Source organism: Rattus rattus, chromosome 14 (assembly GCF_011064425.1).
Source record: "Rattus rattus isolate New Zealand chromosome 14, Rrattus_CSIRO_v1, whole genome shotgun sequence".
NCBI classification, from domain to species: domain Eukaryota; kingdom Metazoa; phylum Chordata; class Mammalia; order Rodentia; family Muridae; genus Rattus; species Rattus rattus.
The window spans coordinates 37,552,799-37,577,264 of record NC_046167.1 but is presented as its reverse complement, the minus strand read 5'-3'; the positions used below and the strand labels follow the sequence as shown (position 1 = coordinate 37,577,264).

The window sequence follows — 24,466 nt, the reverse complement described above, 5'->3', positions numbered from 1 at the left end:
GACTCCATAATGAGGAATGATATTTGTGTGAAAATGAACACCAAAATTTGAAGACAGTATGCAGAGACCAAAGATCATCAAATTCGAGTTACTAAAATTATCCATAGCACACACCATAGCAGTGGGAGATGCACCACTGTGGTTTGAATAAGAATATTCTCAACCCCTGACCTCATAGGCTCCTATTTAGTCACCAAGAAATAGCACTAATTGAAAGGATTAGAAGGATTGGGAGATGTAGCCTTGTTGGATAAAGTGTGTCACTGGGAAGTGGGCTGGGGGGTTTCAAAAGCCCATGCCAGGATAGGCTCTATCTCTTGCTTGGGACTCAGGATGTAGCTCTAAGCTACTTCTCCAGCATCACCGCTTCTTGCCACTATGCTCTTTGCCACAATAATAATGGACTATGCCTCTGAAACTGTAAACCAGTCTCCAATTAAATGCTTTCCTTTATAAGAGTTGCCTTGGTCATGGTGCCTCTTCACACAATAGGATATGGTGACTAAGATAACCATAAGGAGGTGAAGTTCAATGGAAGTGAATTTGAAGAACTTCCAGGTCAATCTTCATCAGTGAAGAAGATCAGAGAGTTAGCTAGGGGTCAGCAACCATGGCCTGACAGCCAAAGAAGGCAGAAAGGAATTCCTCACAAAGAGGAATTTATGGTTCAAACAAGAGTAGACATTATCATTAAAGTGTTGAATAAATATAGGGATCTGTGTAGAAAGGAATATAATCTGAAGCAAAAGGCATTAGGTGAGAGGCTAGCTGTAGAATGAACAAAAGAGTATAAATCCAAAGAAGAGGTGGGGATCTGCCATGTTTGGAAGGTCTAAGACTCACTCACTACGACTTCCCTGCTTACTGGGAAAAAGAGAACAATGGATAGACCATGGCCTCCACTTCTATAATATAAGCAATATAGATGTTAGGCATCTGCAATAGTCTTAAAATGCTCGTTACCTTGTCATGGACCGTCATACAGCTTGCTGCATCTTTCTGAAGAATCTCTGTCACCCCATTAGAAAGCCTTTCATACTTCAGTTTGGGTTCCTCTTCACTCTCTTCCTGAATGAAATACAAAGGTGTAATTATTGTGGCTCTGTTCTGAATGATTCAGAATATACTTCTCAAGAGATAACCCCTTCATTCATTGTTAAAAACTACAACTATAGATATAACTTAATATTGCTGTTTCTTTTTGCCAATTACATATATAATTTCACTGATAAAATAAATTCGGAAGTTGAAAACATGAATATTAGAAATCACTATTATATTATAAGTAACTGTATATTTGACCTTACTGTGTGTGATACAGTATCTAAGATTTTCTCCATCCACCTAGTTAATGACTAATATTGGCAATCAGTATTGATAACAACCACAAATCAATAAATCCAGGCTACCTATAAAAGTTAACAGTCCTCTATCACACTCTCTAGAAGAAAACCTACTACTACAATTTACTAATTTGATATAGTCCCCAACTACCTTGTAAATACTTGGTATCCAAAGCTAAGTGCAGCTCTGAGCCACCCACATCACAGCACTTCTTTTCACACCAAATAGAGTATTACTACAGCAAACTCCGACCAGTCAAAAATGCAGAGAATAAGCAAATGTTGAGTGCCCATGTAACCCTATCCCCAGGGCTCCAGAAATATCTCAGGAAAAGGTACAGAAAATTCTAAGACCCAGAAGACCTTAAGCAATACTAGGAGACCTTAAGCAATACAGTCTCATCTGGACATGGCATGGATATGGTGTCAATGAACTCTCAGCAACACAATTGTCTATAAAAGACCACACCAGTTACTGCTCCAGCACGAATGGAAGACAGTTCATGAGACTCAGCCCTGATTGGAAGAGCCACAAGCAGTTGATAACAATTGATAGGGAGAGTCAGTTCTCTTCAAGGGAAGCTGTCTGGTAAGTTCATGCCCCCATACTATGGACAATACTAATCGTACTCAATTGGTTTTATATAAATATATGAGAATGAAAAAGTCATAAATTTGAGAGAGGGATGGGAAAAGGAGTAGAAGTGGGAAGAGGAAAGGGATATGATGAAAATTCATTATGCTCATAAATGAAATTCTAAGAAAAGAAGGCATGAGCCTCATGCAATGGTAGGCAAGGTGGGAAAATGCATTTCCTTGCTCATGGGCCTTTTCCTGAACTCCCTGAGCACCTCAAAGGTATTCAGCTTCTCCCACAGTGCATGACTCTGAGAACCAGGTAGAGCTTTTTTTTAATACTTTTTTAGGCCTAGCCTCAAAGGATGCACACTTCATTTCTTCAACACTCAAATTGTTTGGGCCAGTCATGATTTAGTATGCGAGTAGAGGACACAGGGTGTAAATAACAGAGCGTAAGAACTGTGAGAGAGGGGCACTGTGTAGCTACAAGAATATTAATATTTGAAAGAAACATTTCATGTACACTAATGAACATTCTTAATAAGCTTCTAGCTGTTGAGAACCATCACAGACGGTGTACATGCTTTTAATTTTCCATAACTTGGAACTAAGAGCAAGAAAATACACATTATTATACCAGAATATGAAGATACTTTTCAATAATCAATCCAGACTGAAGAAGTCGTAACATCGCCAAACCGACCTATTTTAACATGTACTATGACATAGCTAATTAACCAAGTATTTAAAAACTACACAGGGAAGACTGCAACACCAATAAGCCCTCTGCATCTCTGAGGAAGAAAGATGCTCTAAGGGAAACATGAGATGTCACACAGGGAAGCTGCGCATTCTGAGGTAAATGTGTTAAATACAAATTGGATCCTGGACAGATGCCACATGTTGCTCAAGTGTGGACATCAAATGTGCACTCAATGTGCAAGTTAATTCTGGCCTCCCGACTATTTTGCATAAAAGCACTCATCCTCGGACCATTAGATAAGCCTAGTGTAAATAAGGTTTGGCTGCCTTATTTATAAGTGAAAACTAAGTAATTTCTCTCACATAAATATACAAAAATAAATACTTTTACAACACAGTTCAGTGAAGCATTCTCACGAGATTTCAAAAGCCATAAATAAAGTGAAAACTCAGTATTAGGCACTTCATGTACCATTTCACGCCTTCTGACAGGTATCCTTTATGTTTAGTTAAAAGCAAGCTAAAGGTGAATTTAAAGGCTTTTATTTTTTGCCTCCTTGTCAGAAGAAAGAAAATGGAAAATGACTCAGAACTACGATTCAGAGTTATTCTGCTATTGAAGAGTCTATATTACATTTTAAATAAAAAAATTAATCACAAGGATTTAATATCTAGTTTCACTTTAATTTTGGAAAAAAAATTTAAACAGAATAAAAACCTTTGTGCAGCTTGAACTTTCATGGTAAATAACTCTGTGTTAATAAAAAGCAAATCAATAATTTTGTTAAATTTTAATAATCCTACAAACCTACAAATAAAACCATCAACAGTCTGAGTTGAGATGACAGTTAACTGTGTTACTATGACAACCTGGCAGAACAGAACACACCCTGACTTGCAGCTAAGTGAAGATATGAATAGAGTGACATTTACCCATACGAGAAAAGTTTGCAGCTTTCTTTCAGAAGGAATCAATTTCTCAACAAAGACAGATTGGTACTAAGTGTATAGTACTTTTAATTAAAGACAGATCCTTAAACCATCCTATGTAATTCTAGTACAGTATCAGACAATAAATGCCATTTTTTACTGAGTTTTGAACTTAACAGGAAAAAATCACTCTAGGAAATAAAAATTAAAGCCAAAGGGTTTCTCTGTGAGGAGGACTAGGCAGCCCTTTCTTTTGTCAGTGTGGGAGGATGACTAGCCTGGGGAGGTTCAGGGCAGCTCACCAGACTTGTGGACCAACACTGCATCAACTGCATTATTCTCATCATTAAAAACCCAGGGATTAAAAAAAAAATTTAGTCTAGCTAGTGGATTCTACATTTTCACCCTATATTAATTTTATCAATATTTTTTGTTTTGCATGTTAACACATTGTATACAGCTCAGCACTGTTACATTCTAAATAAAGACTTGAATTTCACTTACAGAGAGAAAGAAAAATGTTAGCTGGGCTTGGTAGTATAGACCAATAATCCCAACTACTCAGGAACAGAGGGAGGGATTACCATTACCTTTCCTGTTCATACTATTTATTCAGAAATTATGCTTTTATTTTTGAATACCACTTCTTTATTAAATTCAATTTTAACTTTGGAAACCAAAAATTGACATTAAATATACATAAGAGGTGAGCTATCACATAAAGTCCAGATTAAGCTGGTAAAAGCGTCTCTAGGTCAGTGTTACTCGGCAACCCATCACCGCCCTGTGCAGACAGCCTTCCCAGCACAGCTTCCCTTCCAAGACACCTCAGTTGAACCATTAGACAATTTAATCAGGTGAGTGGTTTACCAAGTTTCCTGTCCTCAGCTACATCTGACTAGGGGCAAATCCTTTTAATAAGTACCCAATGTTTCAAAACTGGATACACTAGAAAGGCAGTAACATCCTCACAGAACTTCTCAGTGTTAAAAGAAAAAAGAAATTGCTCGCATGCTGCTTGAAATTCCACAGTAAAAACCAAGTGTTAATAAAAAGCAAATCAATAATCAACCATGGGTATGAAAGTTTAAAATAAAGGTTTGCTTCCTCTAGGACATTCTGTCTAGAACTCTAATTACCTTGAGGAAAACTGAAATACTCAAAATTGTACTCATTCTTACAAGTTCAATATAAAAATAACTATCAAAATCCAATATTGGAACATTTGAACTTCAGAATCTTTGCATTTGAAATTTTCTCATTACCAATAATTCATTCCATATAAGATCCACAAAAATGCTAATTTTTCTGATCAACTATAATTGGTTAAAGGAAATGAGGGACATATACACATAAGGAAATCATTGAAAGCCCTGTTGAAATTACTATCAATCAAAGCACAATTTGAAAATCAAAACCAAAAAGAAACATTTTAAGGAACAGATCTAACTACCTCCACAGAGTATTATAAACAAAGGCAGCAGAAACAAATGAAAAATCATACACTACTCGACATACACATTTACTAAACTTCTTTTACAGAAGCAGCATTTTGTTTATACAAAAAGATGAGATGAGCATGTGATAAGAAGGATGACTTCACAGCGCCTTCTACAGTGCCAAAGCATGGCAAGAAGACTACATAAGGACGCTGACAGAGTTGACCACACTTCTCAAGAGAGGGACATGAAGATAACAGACTCCACCTATAATAAAATCAATGTGGTCAAAGCTTCTAGCATATCTTTCTATCAGACTGCTGACAGATGAGCAATTATATTCTTATATGAATGCAAATATATTAAATTTTCATCTTTTAAGCAATATTGCTAATATGGAAAATATCATTTTAAAAAGACTAATATTTGGAACTAGTGAACTAACAGGTCTGCTTTTTCAAATGTATAGAAAAATCTCCATGACTTAGAACACACACTGATATGTAACTTGCAGTCAGATGGTTTTGTTGCCTGAAGTCACTGTGGCCAAAATCTTGGGCATGTGGAGAGAAGGCACTTTTGGTTTCTAGTGAGGGTCAGCTTAGGGGTGAGATAACCTACACTGAACAGGACAGTCCCAGAGACCAAAACCACTCAATTAAATAGCCCATGGTGCCAAAGTTAGATACCAGCTTAATAAGTTCCTCTCGATAAAATATTTGTAGACATTAGCAGCATTCACAGGAAGCATTCTCCTGCATACTTCTCAGCTGAAATGCATCATAAAATACTCTGCCCGAAGCAGATTTTTCTCTAGAAATATATGCATATTCGGTGGGAAAAAAAATCCTGAAGAGTACAAACCAAATAGTAAGATCCTTCAAACTTCATGTGTGGACTGCGGGTGATTTGCCTTGCTAAAGTGGGAGAAGGGGTCACTGCTCTGATATCTGGCCAATACACACTTAAACAAATAAGCATTGCATTTCTTATGAAGTAAATTCTATGTTATGCTATTTTATAAAAGTAAACGCCATTATTCAGTATAGTTTGGACCACATCAACTGAACTGGAATCCCTGCGTTTTGGAACTTCTCTCCTCCCTCAAATACTCTAACCTAAAAAGGGAGAAGACCTTGAGCCTGTAATAATTGAAAAGCACTGCTTAAGATGCACAAGTCAGGCAGTTCTCATAAACCCCACTCTCTCCTTTGCCCTGTAGTATCAGAAATTCATGTTCAATTCAAGGTGAAAAAAATAAGGTGAAGGTTCCCATGCCCTGAGTCACATACCATAAACAGGATCAAGTCTCATCATTTATTTCATATTGGGAAAGTGATAAGAATATATAGAAGAGGAGGAAAATGAGAAAAGCAAATAAGCTTTTCATTTCCTCCCAATCTTCAAGATATGCCATTCAGGTGGACAATTTCCGCCGCTAAAGCCAACATAACCCTCTTTTCCTTTCTTCCCAATATCCTCTGGTGATCACAAGATCCTTAGAAGCAGGGTTTATGCCTTTTCATTGTTCTGAACTTCACCTAACAAAACTGTGGGTACCCGATAAAGACCAGACAAAACAAACGTCTGTGGTAGCAGCAGACCCAAGTTCAGTAAGCAGCTCTCTAAGGTATCCCCAATTAGATCTCCACACTCCAAACCAGACACTAGAAACCAAAGCAACACAAACATCACAGAGACTGTAGAGGGTTGTTACTCTTAGATACACAGAGTAGGGAGGAGGCTCCAAAAGGAGGCAAAGCACTGTAAACTGGAACTTTATACACATTTAGAAAATGAAGCTCCCCTTTTCTATCAGACTAGAAATCAAATGCAAGGTGAATCCAATTTTCAAAAAAAACCCTAAATTTAAAATTTGCACTGTTATATGAAAAAGAACAAATGTTTAAGTCCCTGAAATCACTGTTTTAGCAAACTTACTATTTTTCGGACATGCCTAATTGCACATTTTTTTAAAATGTGCAGAAGTCCCACCAAAACTTCTTACAACGAACCATCTCTACACCCATGCACAATAAACGGTAACAGTAAAGTGGAAGACTTCTCTCTCTTTTGGAGCCTCCTCTTCACTCTCAGGATCTCAGAGTAACACACCCTCCAGGGTTTCCAGGACACCTGCAGGGGCCGTGGTTTCTAGGCTCTCATGTAGAGTGTGGAGATCTCATTGGCAGAGTTGATCCCAGGGATGCCCACCTTTTCTTATGGTTTATCCCAAGGAGCAAATCCCAAGGATTCAGCAAAGCCATGGGCTCAAATTCTGTAAATGAAACATTTTTTAAGGAAGTATTAAGTAACAGGGAAGAAGTCCAGGAGTTGCAGTTACCAGCAGCTCCTGAAAATGAAAGGCTTGCGGTGGCTTTGGTCTCGGCTCTGATCTGAAGTGTGCAGATCTAATTAGCAATGCCTTAGGGAAGCTGCTTGCTCAGCCTGGGTCTGCTGCCACGACAGACTTTTGTTTGACTGGTCTTTATTGGGTACCTACAGTTTTGTTAGTTCCTGAGAATTAAAGAAAACAATCTTCACTACTATGGGGCTAGGGAGTGGAATGTGATGGTTTGTATATGATCAGCCCAGGGAGTGACACTACTAAAAAGTGTGGCCCTGTTGGAGAGGTGTGTCACTGCGGGTGTGGTCTTTAAGACCCTCCTCTCAGTACCTGGAAGCCAATATTCTGCTAGCAGTCTTCAGATGAAGGTGTAGAACTCTCAGCTCCTCCTGCACCATGCCTGCCTGGATGCTGCCATGCTCCCACCTCGATGATAATGGACTGAATCTCTTAACCTGTAAGCCAGCCCCAATTAAATGTCCTTTATAAGACTTACATTGGTCATGGTGTCTGTTCACAGCAGTAAAACCCTAAGACAGGGGACTGGGTTATTGCTGTGATAGGCCTGACCATGCTTTTGTTTGGAAGAACGTGGATCTGGAAAGCTATGGAATGTTTTAAGTGAGGCTTAATGGGATGTCCTGGTAAGAATATGAAAGACTTTGTTGCTGAGTTTGATTTGAACTGTGTAGACCCGGCCCAAGAGGTTCAGTGGAGAATTTCAGTATGTGGCCTAGAGACTGCTTTTGTTGTATTTTGGTGAAGAATGTGGCTGCTTTTTGCCCTTGTCTGGACTCTGCCTGAGTCCAAGGTAAAGAAATTTATATTAATTGCATTGACAAAGGATGACTTAAAAAAGCCCAGCAGAGACTTTGTTCTCTGGTTAAGTCTCATGAACAACATCTTGAACAAGCATAGCAAACTTAGAAAGGAAAAATACAAAATACTTTATTAAATATATTATTAAAGGGGCACCAGCAAATGGAGAGGAATCCTATGTTCTAGGAGATTAAAGGGATTTGGGGGCAAGACTCCATCCAGCTAAGCTTAGATCAGGCATGGTGGTACACGCCTTTCATCCCAGCAGTACAGAAGACAGCCATGCAGATCTCTGAGTTCAAGGTCAATCTACAGAGCCAGTTCCAGGAAAGCCAAGCTTAGGCAGAGAGGGAGTTGGAAAAAGAAAGCTGGTAATAAATAAGGGGGACCAGGTTCGAGCCCCAGAAAGTAGCAGAACAGATTTGGCCATGTGGCTCTGGTTTTAGAGTAAAAAAGAGAAGGGACTACTGGACAATGGATGCCGGTTAGCTGAGCTAAGAAATTAGTAGTGATTAAGAGACCAGCATCACTGAGGTGAAATCTTCTGGAAAGGTTGTGCCTTATGCCGCAGCTGGTAATGTGAAGACTCACCCAGGTGGTACTGGTTTGGAAGCTATGAAGGGGTCATGAAGAGCAGCTGAGGCTTGCACTGTGAGAGGCCATTGTCAGAGGCAAACTGATGAAGTTGCAGCCTCAGTTGTAGTTGATGGCCCAGGACTGAAGGAGTCACATGAAAGACTTGAGGCTTGGCACCATGAAGAGAGCCTATGAGAGGCTATTGGTGAAGCCTAGTTACAGCTGAAGACCATAGCATATTGGAGATGCTAGTACCATGGGATGATCACCAAGAACAGCAGCAGCAGTGAGGTGGATCAAACTGAGCTTAAGAGTGCTACACAGCTGGAAACGCGATGCCAGTCCTTTGGAGGAACCCAGAAGATCATGTGTGGATCCCAGGCATTGAAACAAGAAGCTGTCACACTGAAGTTGCCTTGGAAAACCCAGTTGGAGATGCCAGAGCTGTGGGCTATCTGCCTAGGAAAGCTAATAGGGAGTGGAACCAGCCCAGGAGAAAGATGTTTGTTGCAGTCAACAAAGATGAAAAGAGGGAGTTGGAGATCTAAAGACCACTTTGACAATAGACATAGAGACACAGAGTTTGGAGTTTACCCAGCTGATTTCTTGTCTTGCTTTGGGGATTACGGTTAAATGATTGGATGAATCTCAGAAGACTTTGAAGTTAGAACTTTTTTTTTAGTATGCAAAGCAAAGAACATTTATTCATCCAAATAATCTACATTCGGGGTCTCCCCATTCAGGAATGGAGACACCTAGTGGGCTTGCAAGCCCAGCTTTTGTTGTCAGCAGAATTCCAGGGAGGGAATGTCTTTTCTTTTACACTCCAGATTTCATTCCCCTCCCCATCAACCCTCTGACTGTTCCATATCCTCCACCTCCTCCCTGCCACCCCACCAAACTTCCCCACTCCCTGGGGCACCCAGTCTCTTGAGGGTTTGGTGCATCTTCTCTGACTGAACCCAGACCTGGTACTCCTCTGCTATATAGTGTTGGGGGCCTCATCTCAGCAGCAGTGTGCTGCCTGGTTGGTGATCCAGTGACAGAGATATCAGGTGTCCAGGTTAGTTGAGACTGCTGGTTTTCCAACATGGTCACCCTCCTTCTCAGCTTCTTCCAGCGTTTCCCTAATTCAACCACAGAGATCAGCAGCTTCTGACCATTAGCTGGGTGTAAATATCTGCATCTGACTCTTTCAGCTGCTTGTTGGATCTTTTGGAGGGCAGTCATTATAGGCCCCTTTTTTGTGAGCACTCCATAGCCTCAGTAATAGTGTCAGGCCATGGGACCTCCCCTTGAGCTGGATCCCACTTTGGTCCTAATTCTGCATCTCCTTTTCCTTGGGCTCTTCTCCATTTTTGTTCCTGCAGTTCTTTGAGACAGGAACAATTATGGGTCAATCAGAGTTTTTGACTGTGGGATGGCAACACCATCCCTCACTTGATGCCCTGCCTTTCTGCTGGAAGTGGGCTCAATTAGTTCACTCTCCCTACTGTAGGGCCCTGCTTCCTATCTCCAGAGGTTGCCTGCTTCTATTCTTTCTGTTGGCCCTCAGGGTTTCAGCCCTTTGCCCCCACCCAATACCTGACCTGACCATGTTCCCCTCTTCCCCTCCCTTGTCCCTTTTCCCACCCAGGACTCTCTCCCTCTTCCTAGGATTGCTTTATTCTCCAAAGTGGATTGAGGTGCCCTCTCTTGGGTCCTTTGGAACTTTTTGAGTTCTGTGGACTGTATCCTGGCTTTTCTGTACTTTTTTTTGGCTAATATACATTTATTTGTGATTACATACCATGCATGTTCTTTCGGGTCTGAACTTTTAACATTGTTGAGACTGCTATAGACTATGGTCACCTTTGAAGCCGGACAAAATATATTTTGAATTATGCTATGTTTAGGGATGGCTCCCACAGACTCATGTTTGCACAATCCTATGGAGGCCAGGGAGTAGAATGTGAGGGTTTGTATATGCTCAGCCCAGGGAGTGGCACTATTAAAAGTTATGACCCTGTTGGAGTAGGCATGTCACTGTGGGTGTGGTCTTTAAGAACCTCATTCTAGCTGCCTGGAAGCCAGTATTCTGCTAGCACTCTTCAGATGAAGAAGTAGAGCTGTCAGCTCCTCCTGCGCCATGCCTGCCTGGATGCTGCCATGCTCCCACCTTGATGATAATGGGCTGAACCTCTAAACCTGTGAGCCAGCCCCAATTAAATGTTGTCCTTTATTAGACTTGCATTGGTCATGGTGTCTGTTCACAGCAGTAGAACTCTAACTAAGACACTAACTGAACAGACTAATTAGATGGCTGACAGTATAAATTCCTACTGCACCCTTGGGGCTATCTCCCTTTCTGGTGCACTGTCCAATCCTAAGTGATTAGCCCTAAACACATATACATACAAGTAATGCTTTGAAATATGGATTCTGTAGATGGTTTTATTTGTATGTACACATAACAATAATATATGTAACAATACTAATAAAAGAAGAGGCAATGAATTTGAGGATTTGAGGGGGGCACAAGAGGGATTGGAGAAGGATAAGTGTGGGAAAATAATGTAAATAAATGTAGTACTCATGTATGAACTTCTCAAAAAAAAATTCAAGAAAATAAGACCTTGAGATAAATATGACTAACATAAGATCCCATTTAATGTGGAATCTCTGGGAATTGTTCCAAAACACTGTTGAAAACTATTATTTTGTAAATGATAATTATTTGCAAAAATTGGAAGTTTTGAACCCCTGAATACAGAAATGAAAGTATATAAAGCCAATCTCTGTCTTCCAAAGGTCAAGGCTTACAAAAGCTGATAAGAATAGAGAAAGGAAAAGGGGAAGGGGATGAAGGAAGGTTCTTCAGTGTACTCAGTGATATCATAAAACTCTATTTAAACTGCATAAAGACTGCCACAAAGGCTCTCCCAAGGCTGGGCTGCAGCCTGAAGCTTGACCTTGCCCCCAACAATAAACCACCTCAGTAGGTCACATTTGGGCAAGCAAAGCTGCCTCCATTTATGTTAAACAGTTTGAGTTTCCTGGGATAGCAACAACACAGGCTCCTAGGGAGGCTGGAGGATCTGAGGGGCTACTAGGATTCTGAGTGCTGTGGATAGACAGCTATGTACTTTCCTGAGCTCTGTAGATAGACAGCTATGGACTTTCTTTACCGTGCTCCCTTGTCCCAAAAGGGGAAACCAAGTCTCCTGACCATTCTCAGTACTTAAGGACACTTTACATTTCTACTTTTGACACTTCCCTTTAGGACCACTTTCTAAAGAACGCCTCTCCCTTCCTGCTCAGAAGCAGCAGCAGCCAGCACATCTCTGGTCCCAGTCTCTTTTAAGTGCAGTCCTTGAGATTCCTTGACATCTATTCTATTCCGTGTCAGTATTTTCCTGCGCACACAAAGGCTGAATAAGAATCACTATGGATGGCTTTCAGGTGACTGTGTTGTCACTCTCCTTGCATCAGCTCTGGCACCAATCCAGAGTTGAGCCTTCTGGTTTCATGGCTACTTCCTTCTCCCATCATATGCTGGTGTGTACTATCTCCTACTTTCTGGCTCTCTAGAGGCTTGTTCTATGCTGTGCTTACTCTCCCTGTTACTCCATTTAGAATCTTGAGGGTATCTGAAAAGATATAGATCTGAGTGGCTTTCGACATCGTCTTCACCCAGAGATAAAATTCTAGGAGACAGCTCAAGCACTGCCAAATTCTGGACCAGTGATTCTGGGCATTCAGGGTTATAACCTCAGACTCCCAAGCACAACAGTGGTAATCTGGACTGTTCTTCCATACACTATCAGAAGTTAACAGATCTCTTCCTGTTTATGAGCACATTCAGAAATGTGGCACCTGGGGTCTCATGGCACTAAAGCTACTTCAGTGAAATGTTAAGAGCCAGGACCAGAAAAATGTCATAATATATATGATGCTGTCTGGAGGTTTTGAAACCCATCATTTCATAGAAAAAGCAAAAATCCACATAAATATGCAATAAATATCAACCAAAGATGAAATTATCACAGATACTATCACACTGGTAGAAATTTCTTACAGGTTGGCAAGATACATTTTCACTTGCCTTCCCTAAATGAAATATTAAAAGAGAGCATGCTACCTATTAGTCCAACCACACAATTTGTATACTAATTAATTTGCACTATGCTCAGCCTATTACTTACACAGAGTTTTAAAGAGGAGTTTTTTAAAGCAGTGACAATTTTAAAAGAACGATTTTATTCCCTGTGAGTTATATCTTTTAACAAAACCTCGTAGTAGTTTCCCTTCTAGACAAATGAGCTATAACTTCATTGACTCAAACAGTATTATAGATAGGTGTAGTAGGCCTGGGATATATAATCATTCACGGACAAGCTTTGGGACTGAGGTGTGGCTCTGGGGTAAGACAGGTGTCTAGCAAATGTAAGGAGCTAGGAAGAATCTTCATAATTACAGGAGAAACCATATTATTGTAAAACCATAATACAAAAACTAGCAGACTTTAATGGGTGGGGACTGGTTTCTAACACTTTATATCAGTCTTCCCAGTATGCATAACTGCAGGTGAAGACATCATTCAAAACAACAGATAGAGGTCCATGGGATGGCGGTTATAGCCTGTGCCTCAGAAGATGAAGAGAAATAGCTTGTTTGTTTATGCTTAATCCAATCTGTTTAATGTTTGAAAGACAACTGGCATGCTATTCCTTAAGGATCTGTTTTACAGCCCTACTTTTCTATTCTTTCAGCCCCTGAGAATGCCAGACTTTGTTGCTAAGCAAGCTTAAGACAGCATCAAGGTGAAGGACAAACCTGTATGCTCCACCTTACCTCTGACTCATCTGTAGATTCTTCAAGAGACTCAGTTTCCTGCAAGCACGGAAAGAGAGGAGGTTAGAAAAGAAAACACATTTTGTAGTAGGAAAGTCACTGTATCCCATACCCCACCAGCTTTTCTGGAAACGTCATCTGCAACTTAAATTCTCCTTTACAACTTCACACCTGGCTGTCCTGAAAGGGGGTGGGGGGAGTTGGACAATGACAAATGACACTAGGATATGACACTAATGGACATCCATCTGGCAAAACTTCCCTGAGAGTACAGGGGAAAAAGAAACCACATGAAATGAACCAGTTTTTATGCTGAAATCTCTTATGTTCATGAGCCAAAATTACTGTTTTGCTAAAAGTTTGGAGAGGGATTGGTAGGGTGGGGGTGGCTAGCTTGTGTGTGTTTGTTGAAACAGGTTCTCATGGTTGCCAGGCTGGCCTTGGATGCTCTATGTAGCTCACAAGGGCCTTGAATTTCTAATCATCTTCCTCTATATCCTGTGTGCTGGTATTTCCAGGCACCACAGCTGGTTTTATCTAGTGCTGGAGATTGAACTGAAGGATCTGCGTATGCTAGGCCAGAACTCTACACCTAAGCCACATCCCCAGCTCTAGAACAGTTCTTGTCAAAAAGAATCTCCCTCCAGTGGTACTTATCAGACACAATATAAACCATTTAATAAACCAGTAACTCTAAGACAGATTCCTCCACTTATAACAGTTCCCTTTTTGCTGTACAATGAATCTTGCTGCTCTGGAAGAAACAAAGCAAAAAGAGAAAAAAATGGACTTGACTCTGCTAATCTCTCACCTGTCCACTGAAAGGAAGAATCTGCTGATGCCACGCATCCTCAAAGAGGTCAGCAAAATGAAGATTTACTTAACGTACTTATAGATATCAATAGCAATAAAAAGTTCCAACTAATATGCTGACACTGAATGTAAGCGTTTTACAATCCATGAGATAAACAAAGAGAACAACAAAAGAAGTGGGGTAGGAACATTCTAGACTGAACATTTTACAGAGAGTCAGATGCATATTATACTTAATTCAAGACAGATAGCAACATAAATGTAAATTTGATGCTCAAAAACAGCATTATTTTATATGTCGAAAAACAATAAAAGCTTGGAGAAGGCAGATAACTCCTAGAGGAAGCTTAAGGAAAATATTGCCCTTGTCCTTGAAGAGCAGGACTGGGTGGGTGGGGTAGTACCCTCATGGATGCAGGGGGTTGGAGGATGGGATAGAGAGTGTCCAGAGGGGAAACCGGAATAATATTTGAAATGTAGATAAAGAAAATAGCCAAGAAAAAATGAAGGAAAACAGAAGGAAAACAGAAAGAAAAGAAAAACAAAAAGAAAAACAGAGATGTTACTGTCAAGACTTTTACTGTATATGTGTCCTTAATATGAGTATAAAATGAGCATATGAGTATAATATGAGCATAAAATCTTTTCTGAATGGTTGTACAGTTTAGTCAGTGTGACTCAGAATCTTAGAACTCTCATTAGTTTTGAAGCTGCAATCCTCTAAAACAACTATTTATCTGCAATCCCACAAAAGGGGGAAAGAAAACTAACTTTCCTACCACTGGCCATTGGTTGTCCAGTTGATGGCACGTATCCCACCTACTCTTCTAGGCCATTTCTCCTCTGCACTAGCCATTCAATTCCCGGTTTTAGTCTATTTGCAATCTTCATATATTTCTTCTACACATTCTACTTTTAAAATGAAGTCACTAGTCTAACAGAATAGAGGACAGAAATAATCCAAGTAAGCAGTACTAATTTTCCACAAGTATGTTACATAACAAAACACAATGGGAAAGGGCCTGTCATTTATAATGAGGCTAAAAGAAAGTAGGTCTCTACATATAAAAGAATAAAATCAACTCAAAATGGACAAAAACCCAAAGTTAAGCCACAAAATCCTGAAGCTCCATATAGAACCTTACTTGACTTTAGCCTTGGCACTGATTTTCAAAAAACAGACTACAGATATACAAATAAATAAATGGCTCTGCATTAAACTAAAATCTTCTGCATCATAAAGCAAATAATATACAAAGGCAGCTTATATGTCAGAAAAGAATATCTGTCAGCCACATACCTCACAAAGGGCTAACTTTCCAAGCTTGCAAAGAATTCACACAACTCAACAACAACTAACCTAATTAGAAACAGACCCTAATCGACATTTTTATTCAAAGAAGACACTAAAAAAATGGACAACAGGTACGTGAAAAGTTCGCAGAATCTCTAATCATAAAAAGGTTAATCAAAATCACTATCACTTCAGATAAGCGTGGGATGGCTTTTACCAGAAAGGCAAGGGTAAGGAGATCTGTAAAGGTCCTGTTTATACTTGTATGTGCAATAGTAAAGAGGGAAATGTCAAATATGCAAACATAATAAAGCAGGTTTCTAAATACAGGGGTATATAGAAATGAGTTAATGTGGGTCACCGGACACAAAGCGACAGACATATAGGAATAAGTGATCTAATGAGCTCAGGTACAAATTAAAGGCCACAGCTGCTAAGGTTATACTCCATGAATTGTAAGGATTCTCGTCAGAGAGCAGATTATAGTTATAGGAGAGATGGACAATTTCAAGAAGGGATAAGTATCTTCATGTTTCACTATGGTAACCAATATATACATCACGCATTTCATAACATCATGCTGTATACCTTAAATATACAGTACAAACTGACTTTATAGTTACTATTCTGACTTCATTACTAACCATCTACTATATACCACTCATAATACTAAATGTTTCCTTGTCTGTATGCCTCTAATACAGCATTTGTTCATCTCTAACCTCTTAGGCCAGGCAGGTACAGAGACTCAATTTAGAGGTTTCTAAAATGTCTCTGATCCCTGAGGTTCCTTGAATATTAAATAGCACTAGCAAAATAAGACTGTGATACCCATGCCAAAAACCTCTGTCTAGATTCTGATTTCCCACATCTTGAGTGTTAAAACATATCCTATATCTAGAGCGCTAAAAATGTATTTGGTTACTGTTCCAGAAAAATTATACTGAACCTAAGAACTCAAATATACATACTTGGTAAATGGGGGAGTGTCTACTCATCTGCCTCATTAAAACAATGTACACCACCAACCAAAAGAGCTGATCCAGATCCTTAAAATCCAATTTCACACTTCTCCACACCAGAAAGAATGCAGTGTCAGAACCTGAGGCCTCAAGGCTTGCAAATCTCAAGGATAACTTGGGCTGTGCAGTTTCCTCCAGCTGGCAAAAGCTGAGAATGTGCTCCAGGACTCCATTAAGACCTCCGGTCAGTCCACATCAAACCAGATACACTCAAACTAATAGAAGAAAAACTAGGGCAGCATCTCGAACACATGGGCACTGGAAAAAATTTCCTGAACAAAACACCAGTGGCTTATGCTCTAAGACCAAGAATCAACAAATGGGATCTCATAAAACTGCAAAGCTTCTGTAAGGCAAAGGACACTGTGGTTAGGACAAAACGGCAACCAACAGATTGGGAAAAGATCTTTACCAATCCTACAACAGATAGAGGTCTTATATCCAAAATATACAAAGAACTCAAGAAGTTAGACCGCAGGGAAACAAATAACCCTATTAAAAAATGGGGTTCAGAGCTAAACAAAGAATTCACAGCTGAGGAATGCCGAATGGCTGAGAAACACCTAAAGAAATGTTCAACATCTTTAGTCATAAGGGAAATGCAAATCAAAACAACCCTGAGATTTCACCTCACATCAGTGAGAATGGCTAAGATCAAAAACTCAGGTGACAACAAATGCTGGTGAGGATGTGGAGAAAGAGGAACACTCCTCCATTGTTGGTGGGATTGCAGACTGGTAAAACCATTCTGGAAATCAGTCTGGAGGTTCTTCAGAAAATTGGACATTGAACTGCCTGAGGATCCAGCTATACCTCTCTTGGGCATATACCCAGAAGATGCCCCAACATATAAAAAAGACACGTGCTCCACTATGTTCATAGCAGCCTTATTTATAATAGCCAGAAGCTGGAAAGAACCCAGATGCCCTTCAACAGAGGAATGGATACAGAAAATGTGGTACATCTACACAATGGAATATAACTCAGCTATCAAAAACAATGCCTTAATGAAATTCATAGGCAAATGGTTGGAACTGGAAAATATCATCCTGAGTGAGGTAACCCAATCACAGAAAAACGCACATGGTATGCACTCATTGATAAGTGGCTATTAGCCCAAATGCTTGAATTACTCTAGATGAATAGAACACATGAAACTCAAGATGGATGATCAAAATGTGAATGCTTCACTCCTTCTTTAAAAGGGGAACAAGAATACCCTTGGCAGGGAATAGAGAGGCAAAGATTAAAATAGACACAGAAGGAACACCCATTCAGAGCCTGCCCCACATGTGGCCCATACATATACAGCCACCCAATTAGACAAGATCGATGAAGTAAAGACGTGCAGGCCGACAGGAGCCAGATGTAGATCGATCCTGAGAGACACAGCCAGAATACAGCAAATACAGAGGCGAATGCCAGCAGCAAACCACAGAACTGAGAACGGGACCCCCGATGAAGGAATCAGAGAAAGAACTGGAAGAGCTTGAAGGGGCTGGAGACACCATATGAACAACAATGCCAAGCAACCAGAGCTTCCAGGGACTAAGCCACTACCTAAAGACTATACATGGACTGACCCTGGACTCTGACCTCATAGGAAGCAATGAATATCCTAGTAAGAGCACCAGTGGAAGGGGAAGCCCTGGGTCCTGCTAAGACTGAACCCCCAGTGAACTGATTGTTGGGGGGAGGGCAGCAAGGGGGGGAGGGTTGGGAGGGGAACACCCATAAAGAAGGGGAGGGGGATGGAAAAGGGGGAAAAAGGCCCGAAAACCAGGAAAGGGAAAAAAAAAAGAAAAGAAAATAAGAAAAACACAAGAAAAAAAAAAAAAAAAAAAAAAAAAAAACCAAACAATAAAAAAAAAAAAAAAAAAAAAAAAAAAAAAAGACCTCCGGTTAGCATTAGCACCAACTACCTGAGCACATCTACACTTCTGTCCATGATAAACATCAGGTATGAGCCCAGCATAGTTTCTTAGCTTCATTCTTTGACCAACCCTTCTACAAAGAAGTAAATAAAAGGCATGAAAATGCAAACCCGAGGAACAGGACTGAACCATGAGAAAAGTTACTGTTAAAAACTGCTTCGTTTTCAACATTTTTAGTCTCAAGAAATCTCATATTTGAATCCCCCGAGAATGTAAGCTAGGACTGTGTTGTTCTGTGTGTAATGTAAGTCAACCTCACCAAAACACTCCACGAATACTGCGTGGCTTTCTACATGTAGGATAGAAGTGAAATAGAGATTTTTCAGAGCAATGTGGGAATGAGGAGCTATCAGTGTGTAAAAAGCTCCCGAGATAAATGGATGCACAGCACTCTGAATGCACTTAATTCCACTGAATAATATAATAATATACTTAAAAATCACCGAACCGGGGAACTTCATGTCCAACCAAAACCTAGGGGAGAGAGGTGAGTTTTATTTTTTGCTTGTTTGGTTGGTTGGTTGGTTGGTTGGTTTGGGGGCTGGTTTGTTTGGCTGAAGCAGAGGTGATGAGCCAGCAGATATCCACTGACACAAATGAAATAGCCACGCAAACCTAAGCCCCAAGCTTAACAATAAACTCAGCAATTTACCTTTCTTTTCCAAACCTATCCCCCAAACTCAAAGCATCCGCCTGAAGAACTTCCCCTAATGCTCTGTGTCGGCCCTGGGATATTCGACAGCTGCCACCTAGATTTTCTTCCCAAGGCACAGATCAGACTGATTACTGACAACCTCAATGGACCAGCGGTGGTCTCCCGGTCCTCAGTTTGTGATCTCCAATGAGATTTTCCTTAGGGTGTTCCTTCTGCTTAGCCCTGCCTCAATTCCACAGGGATCCTAATGGTTTCCAGCTTTAAGTAGAATCTCTGATTACAATGGAACTCAATGGGGACAGCCTAGGCAGCGGACTCAAGGCAGGTGTCCTGCTGCTTCAACGTGAGTTTCGCTGTCATGGCTATAAGTCCATGGTACCAACCTGAGACTTAAACTTGAAAAGCACTGGCTATTTTTAAACATTCACTTTCTTTTACAGCCCAGCTTTGGTTGCCCCAGCCAAACCAGGATATGGATGATTAATCTTTGTCCTATTTATACTTTAACTATTTCCCCCTAACCACTTCAATAGATTTCATAACAATAAGTCTTAGAGAATAAATTTAAAAGAAAAAAAAACATAGAGGCACTGAAATACAGACAAACCTCATTTTTATTTTATACGCGTGGAGCTATTCATAGGCATGGACTGTACCATCTGATAACCTACAATAAGGATGAAATTCCCCTAATTTCTAAGATGCAGCAGTGGAAATCAAAACAAAAACTGTCTCATCCAGCCAAGGACCAAATGGTTAATTTTGTGGCTGAGTAGAGCGGATGGAGGCTAAGAGAAAGAAGTGTGGAGAAGATGATTCATATTACACGTGAATTACTAACATCCCAACATTTTAAATATGATACAATGATACATACAAACTATACTGAAGAGAATTCACAATGTGACAATTACGAGTGTTCTCTTTCTCTTTCTATTAAATTCACGTTGGGTTTGAAAACTACTAGCTCCTGGGGAGATACAGACATGAGTAAGCTATAGTCCTCATTCTGAGGATTCAGCAATTTGTAGGAGACAAATACACCACCAACCAGACTTCAAGCAGAGTGTTATTCATGAGAGGTCGGGACAAACACTGTTGGGCATCTGTGACTATGAAAGCCACCTATAAATCGTTCCAGAACTAAGCAAAACTGCTGGTTACAAAGAATTCCAGGCAGAATTGAGGCTATTAGCTTTCTGTGAACTATAAAACACAAATGTTACATTTACAAAGTACTTTTTCTATATTCAGCAAAATCAAGGTTTTCATTATGACTTAAAGACATCTGTTTATCTCTACTCAAGCAGTGTTTTAGCTTTAAACTGCAAAAAAAAATGTATAGTATGTTAACTCAATGCAGATGTCACCGTTTGGGCTATTCATAAAGTTAAAGTAGAAACAATCATGAAAGAACACAACAATCAGGAAAGATAAGACAATGGGCTTAATTTTGTGCTATTCCTCTTGGGAGGAATTTTGCATTTACAATACAGGGTACCAAGAAAATGCTTTGCCTCCCTCTATAATTTGTCATGGTAGTTCATTTAATACACATGTCAACCCCTAACGTACTCAGAAGGGAGAAAAAAAGATGTCATGGTTTCCAAATAATATTCAAGGTGCCAAAATATTAGCAGCACCAATCCAGAAAAAAAAAAGAAAAAGAAAAACCTGCTCATGTTTAAACTAAGATATGAATATTATTTATTTATACTTTTCCAAATATTAATTTTTATGAATTTTTATGAAGACAATTTATGAATGTTTGCTTCATTCTGCAGCAGACAGTAGACTACTGGTCTTTCTTAAGGCTACATTGATACTAATGGGAAAGAAAGGCTTTTTTCCAATAGTACATCAGCTGTTAAAACATTACAGCAGAAATAAGGGCTAAACGGAAAACCACTGAAATAAGGGCTAATTCCACATCAAAAAGTATATGTATATTTCACATATATACATATATATTTCATATGTATATTCATATATAATATTTAAACTTAGGTTCTTCAGCATACTTTAAGAAGAAAGTAGTGTAGTGAAGAAAACATGAGCTTTGGAGACGTGACACTAAAACATAGATGTAAGCATGAGACAGTTCAAATTGACTGCATTTCAATCCATTTATCTGTAAAATTCAATCATTTAATATATTAAGTACCAAGCAATATCCCAATATCAGCCATCAGTACTGAATAAATTCTTATCATGTGGCATGGAAAATTGAGAATATGCAAGGAGAAATAAAAAGTTTAAGAAATAAGTATTATGCAGAATGATATCAGAAGGTGGTTTCAAAGAGTGAGCAGGGAGCAGCAATCGGAAAGCACAAATCTACAGAAACATGAGGAAAGCAAGGGAGAAGGCCTTGCAGATATCAGAGATCATGAAAAGGACCAGCGTGAGCAAAGGCTCTGCAATGGGAACATGCCTGGCCCATTTACAGAACAGCAAGAAAGGCCGTGTGAGACAGAGTGGCTGGTGTAAGGGAAGAAGACCACAGCGGCAAATGAAGTCACAGAACCGAGGAAGGGGTAGCTGTTCAAGGCCTTGAGGGTAATTACAATATGGGCACTGTTTTACCACAGTTTGGAAAAGAGGATTTGCGACATGAGAGGTTTTATATGACATCCATATCAGAATAAATATTTCCCTCACAGAATTCTTTTGGAAAGACCAAATGCCATGTGTAAGGATCTTTTTAAACTCGAAAGCACTGCACAACAGTGAATCATGTTATCTGTCTGATTTTCTACATTTTAACATCAGACCGCCTTAGCAAATTCCTCTTCAACAATGAGTGGGCATATAAGGGCTACTCCATATATCACACTGGATCTAATCTAAAAGCCTAACTTGGACTTTTCTTTACTACAAAACCACAACTTTATTTCAATGTGAAATGGAAATGCTCATTAAAAGCTGTCTTGCAGTAGTCAAACTAAGCAAGGTCTGCTGTGAAGGCAATTTCTCTTTTCCTTGGACCTGCACTGCAAAAGACAGTTTGCATAATTGATGGTAAGAGGCTCCTGTTAATGCAATAACAAAACCCAAATTTTTCCTTGTCAAATCACTTAACTTTTGGCATACTCGAAATAAAGCACAGATGTGAACAGTAAAAAGTACACAAGTAAATGTCTCTTGGGACAGTAAAGAGCTCATCACCATATATGTCTTAAGGGACATCACAGAAACTGGCAGACAGGCCATTTAATGTATGAGGGGTAAATATGTTATATGCATATACACACATATATATACCTATATACATATACTTATGGGATCTCTTCCAAGTTCTGGTCTTAGTGTTCTATTTTGTCAGTTTCATTTAATTTTGTCTTTCGCCCTGTATGTGTGGCTATCAAAAAATCTGTATGAAAACAAGGCAATAATTTCTACTCAGAACCCCAGTGTCACTTCTGAGCTGCAGATGGGCGTTGCCATCCAAGTCTTGCCAGCAACAGGAATAATCCTTAAAGCCTTGCATAGCAGTCCACTCTTGACTTGCTTTCTTTGAAAAATTCCATTTAACATGAAAGCCTCAGAAAGGCTGAGCCCAGGCAAGGCCGGCTAGGATGATGCGGGTGTGCAAGGCGCTATCCGCGCCGAGAAGGGCCGCCCCAACTCGCCCGGCCAGAGCTGCCACGTTTCTAGTACTCCGCGTCCCAGAACCCCTCACTCGGGTCTCCATGTCCCGGCTGCCCCAAACTAGTTCTGCCAGCGTTTACCTGCTCCTCTGCTTCCGCCATAGCTCAGTCTGAGAGTCACATGACATACCCGGAAATAGGAGAAACTAGTCCCTGGGCCATAGCCTACTGGGAAATGTAGTTTTACCCGCACACCAGTCTGGTTTCTTAGCCAGCTCTCTCTCTCTCTTTTTTTTCTCAACAGAGTCATGTTTAAAAGGCTCCAATATATCTATAGTTAAGGCTAGATATTTATTTTGTTGTTGGTCTACGTTCTATTGTTATGTAGCATTAAGCACTTTCTATTTCAGGCTCTGGATTACAGTAAAAGTATGAATTATCTCGTTTAGTCCTCTCTGCAATCTCTACTCTTCTCTCTATTAACAGGGAAAGGATAGTAACTCAGAGACCTCACTAAACTTACACTTGAAGCCTAGGTTTAGAATCCATCCCTTTCCGAAGCCTAAGACTACCGTATCAAATGTTCTTGAGTCTGATATGTTGCAGTGCTTGCCCGCTCCCTTTTTAAAGTGATAGTGGCTACAAAAGAATGTTTGCAGTGTACGGTAAGAAAATAATGTGTATACCTGCAAAGATTTAGTATCTTGGTACATTATATTGACATCTTTCATTTTAATTTAAAATTTAATTTTATTTGTACAGATATTTTGTCTGCATGTATGTCTATGCGCACTTATGAACTTCGTGTCCTCAGAGACCGGAAGAGCATATCAGATTCCCTGGAATTAGAGATACAGATATTTGAGAGCTGCCATATAGCTGTTGAGAATCAAATCTGGCCCCCAGGAGAGAAAAAATAGCGACGGACATAGAAATAGTGAATCTTATAAATCTCTAGTGTTTAATTGCTAAACTTACATTGGTGGTCGTCAAGATAAAATGTAAGCTTGTCATTTGTAAAATCTGAAAAACGTCCTTAAGAAAATTTGACCGACCCTATGTTTCTGGACAAAATAAACTATCTTTCTTATTCTGTGGGAATCCACTCGTCTTGTACACGGACAGCGGTTGTCTGTTTAGTGTCCTAGGCAGCTAGGCAGAGAGGGCAGCACAGTTGGCAGATTGTGGCAGATGCCTCAGTACCCCTACCTTCCCTGTGGCACGCACTGACTCGAGCCTAGTAGGAAGTCACACACTATGCATTTTCCTTAGTCTCTAGATGATGCTTTCTCATCTCATGGTCCACAGTGACCCAGAAACCATGATGATGTCATCTTTCAGACACTTGTCTTCTCCCAAGGCCTAAATAGTCTCCAGTTCTTGCTGGGGCCCCTCTTTCAGCCTGCTCATCATTCACCTAATTTGGACACCCACAACCAAGGGTCCTAGGTCATGTTTGATCGAAGAGTTTTTTATATGTTATTAAGCAGCCCAGGTCCAAACAACATTCATGATGGACTTCAAGCTACAGAAAGACCTTGTTGTGAGCAGTTTTTTTAATTGGCAGGAGCCTAAAGAGCCTACCTCCTT

At 40.0% G+C, this 24,466-nt stretch overlaps 1 protein-coding gene across 1 annotated transcript in view; it reads right to left on the bottom strand.

Moving 5' to 3' along the window:
* The window catches only part of Vps41 (VPS41 subunit of HOPS complex), a 158,189-nt gene extending 135,106 nt beyond the window's left edge, over window positions 1–23,083 (bottom strand). Inside the window, exons 1-3 of the mRNA XM_032885145.1 lie at window positions 23,018–23,083; window positions 13,569–13,607; window positions 964–1,068 (exon numbers count right to left, since the gene is read on the bottom strand). Of these exons, the coding sequence (XP_032741036.1) occupies window positions 964–1,068; window positions 13,569–13,607; window positions 23,018–23,038 (165 nt within the window). The 5' untranslated portion in view covers window positions 23,039–23,083. The remainder of the gene's footprint in view (window positions 1–963; window positions 1,069–13,568; window positions 13,608–23,017) is intronic.
* Window positions 23,084–24,466: the final 1,383 nt, after the last annotated feature.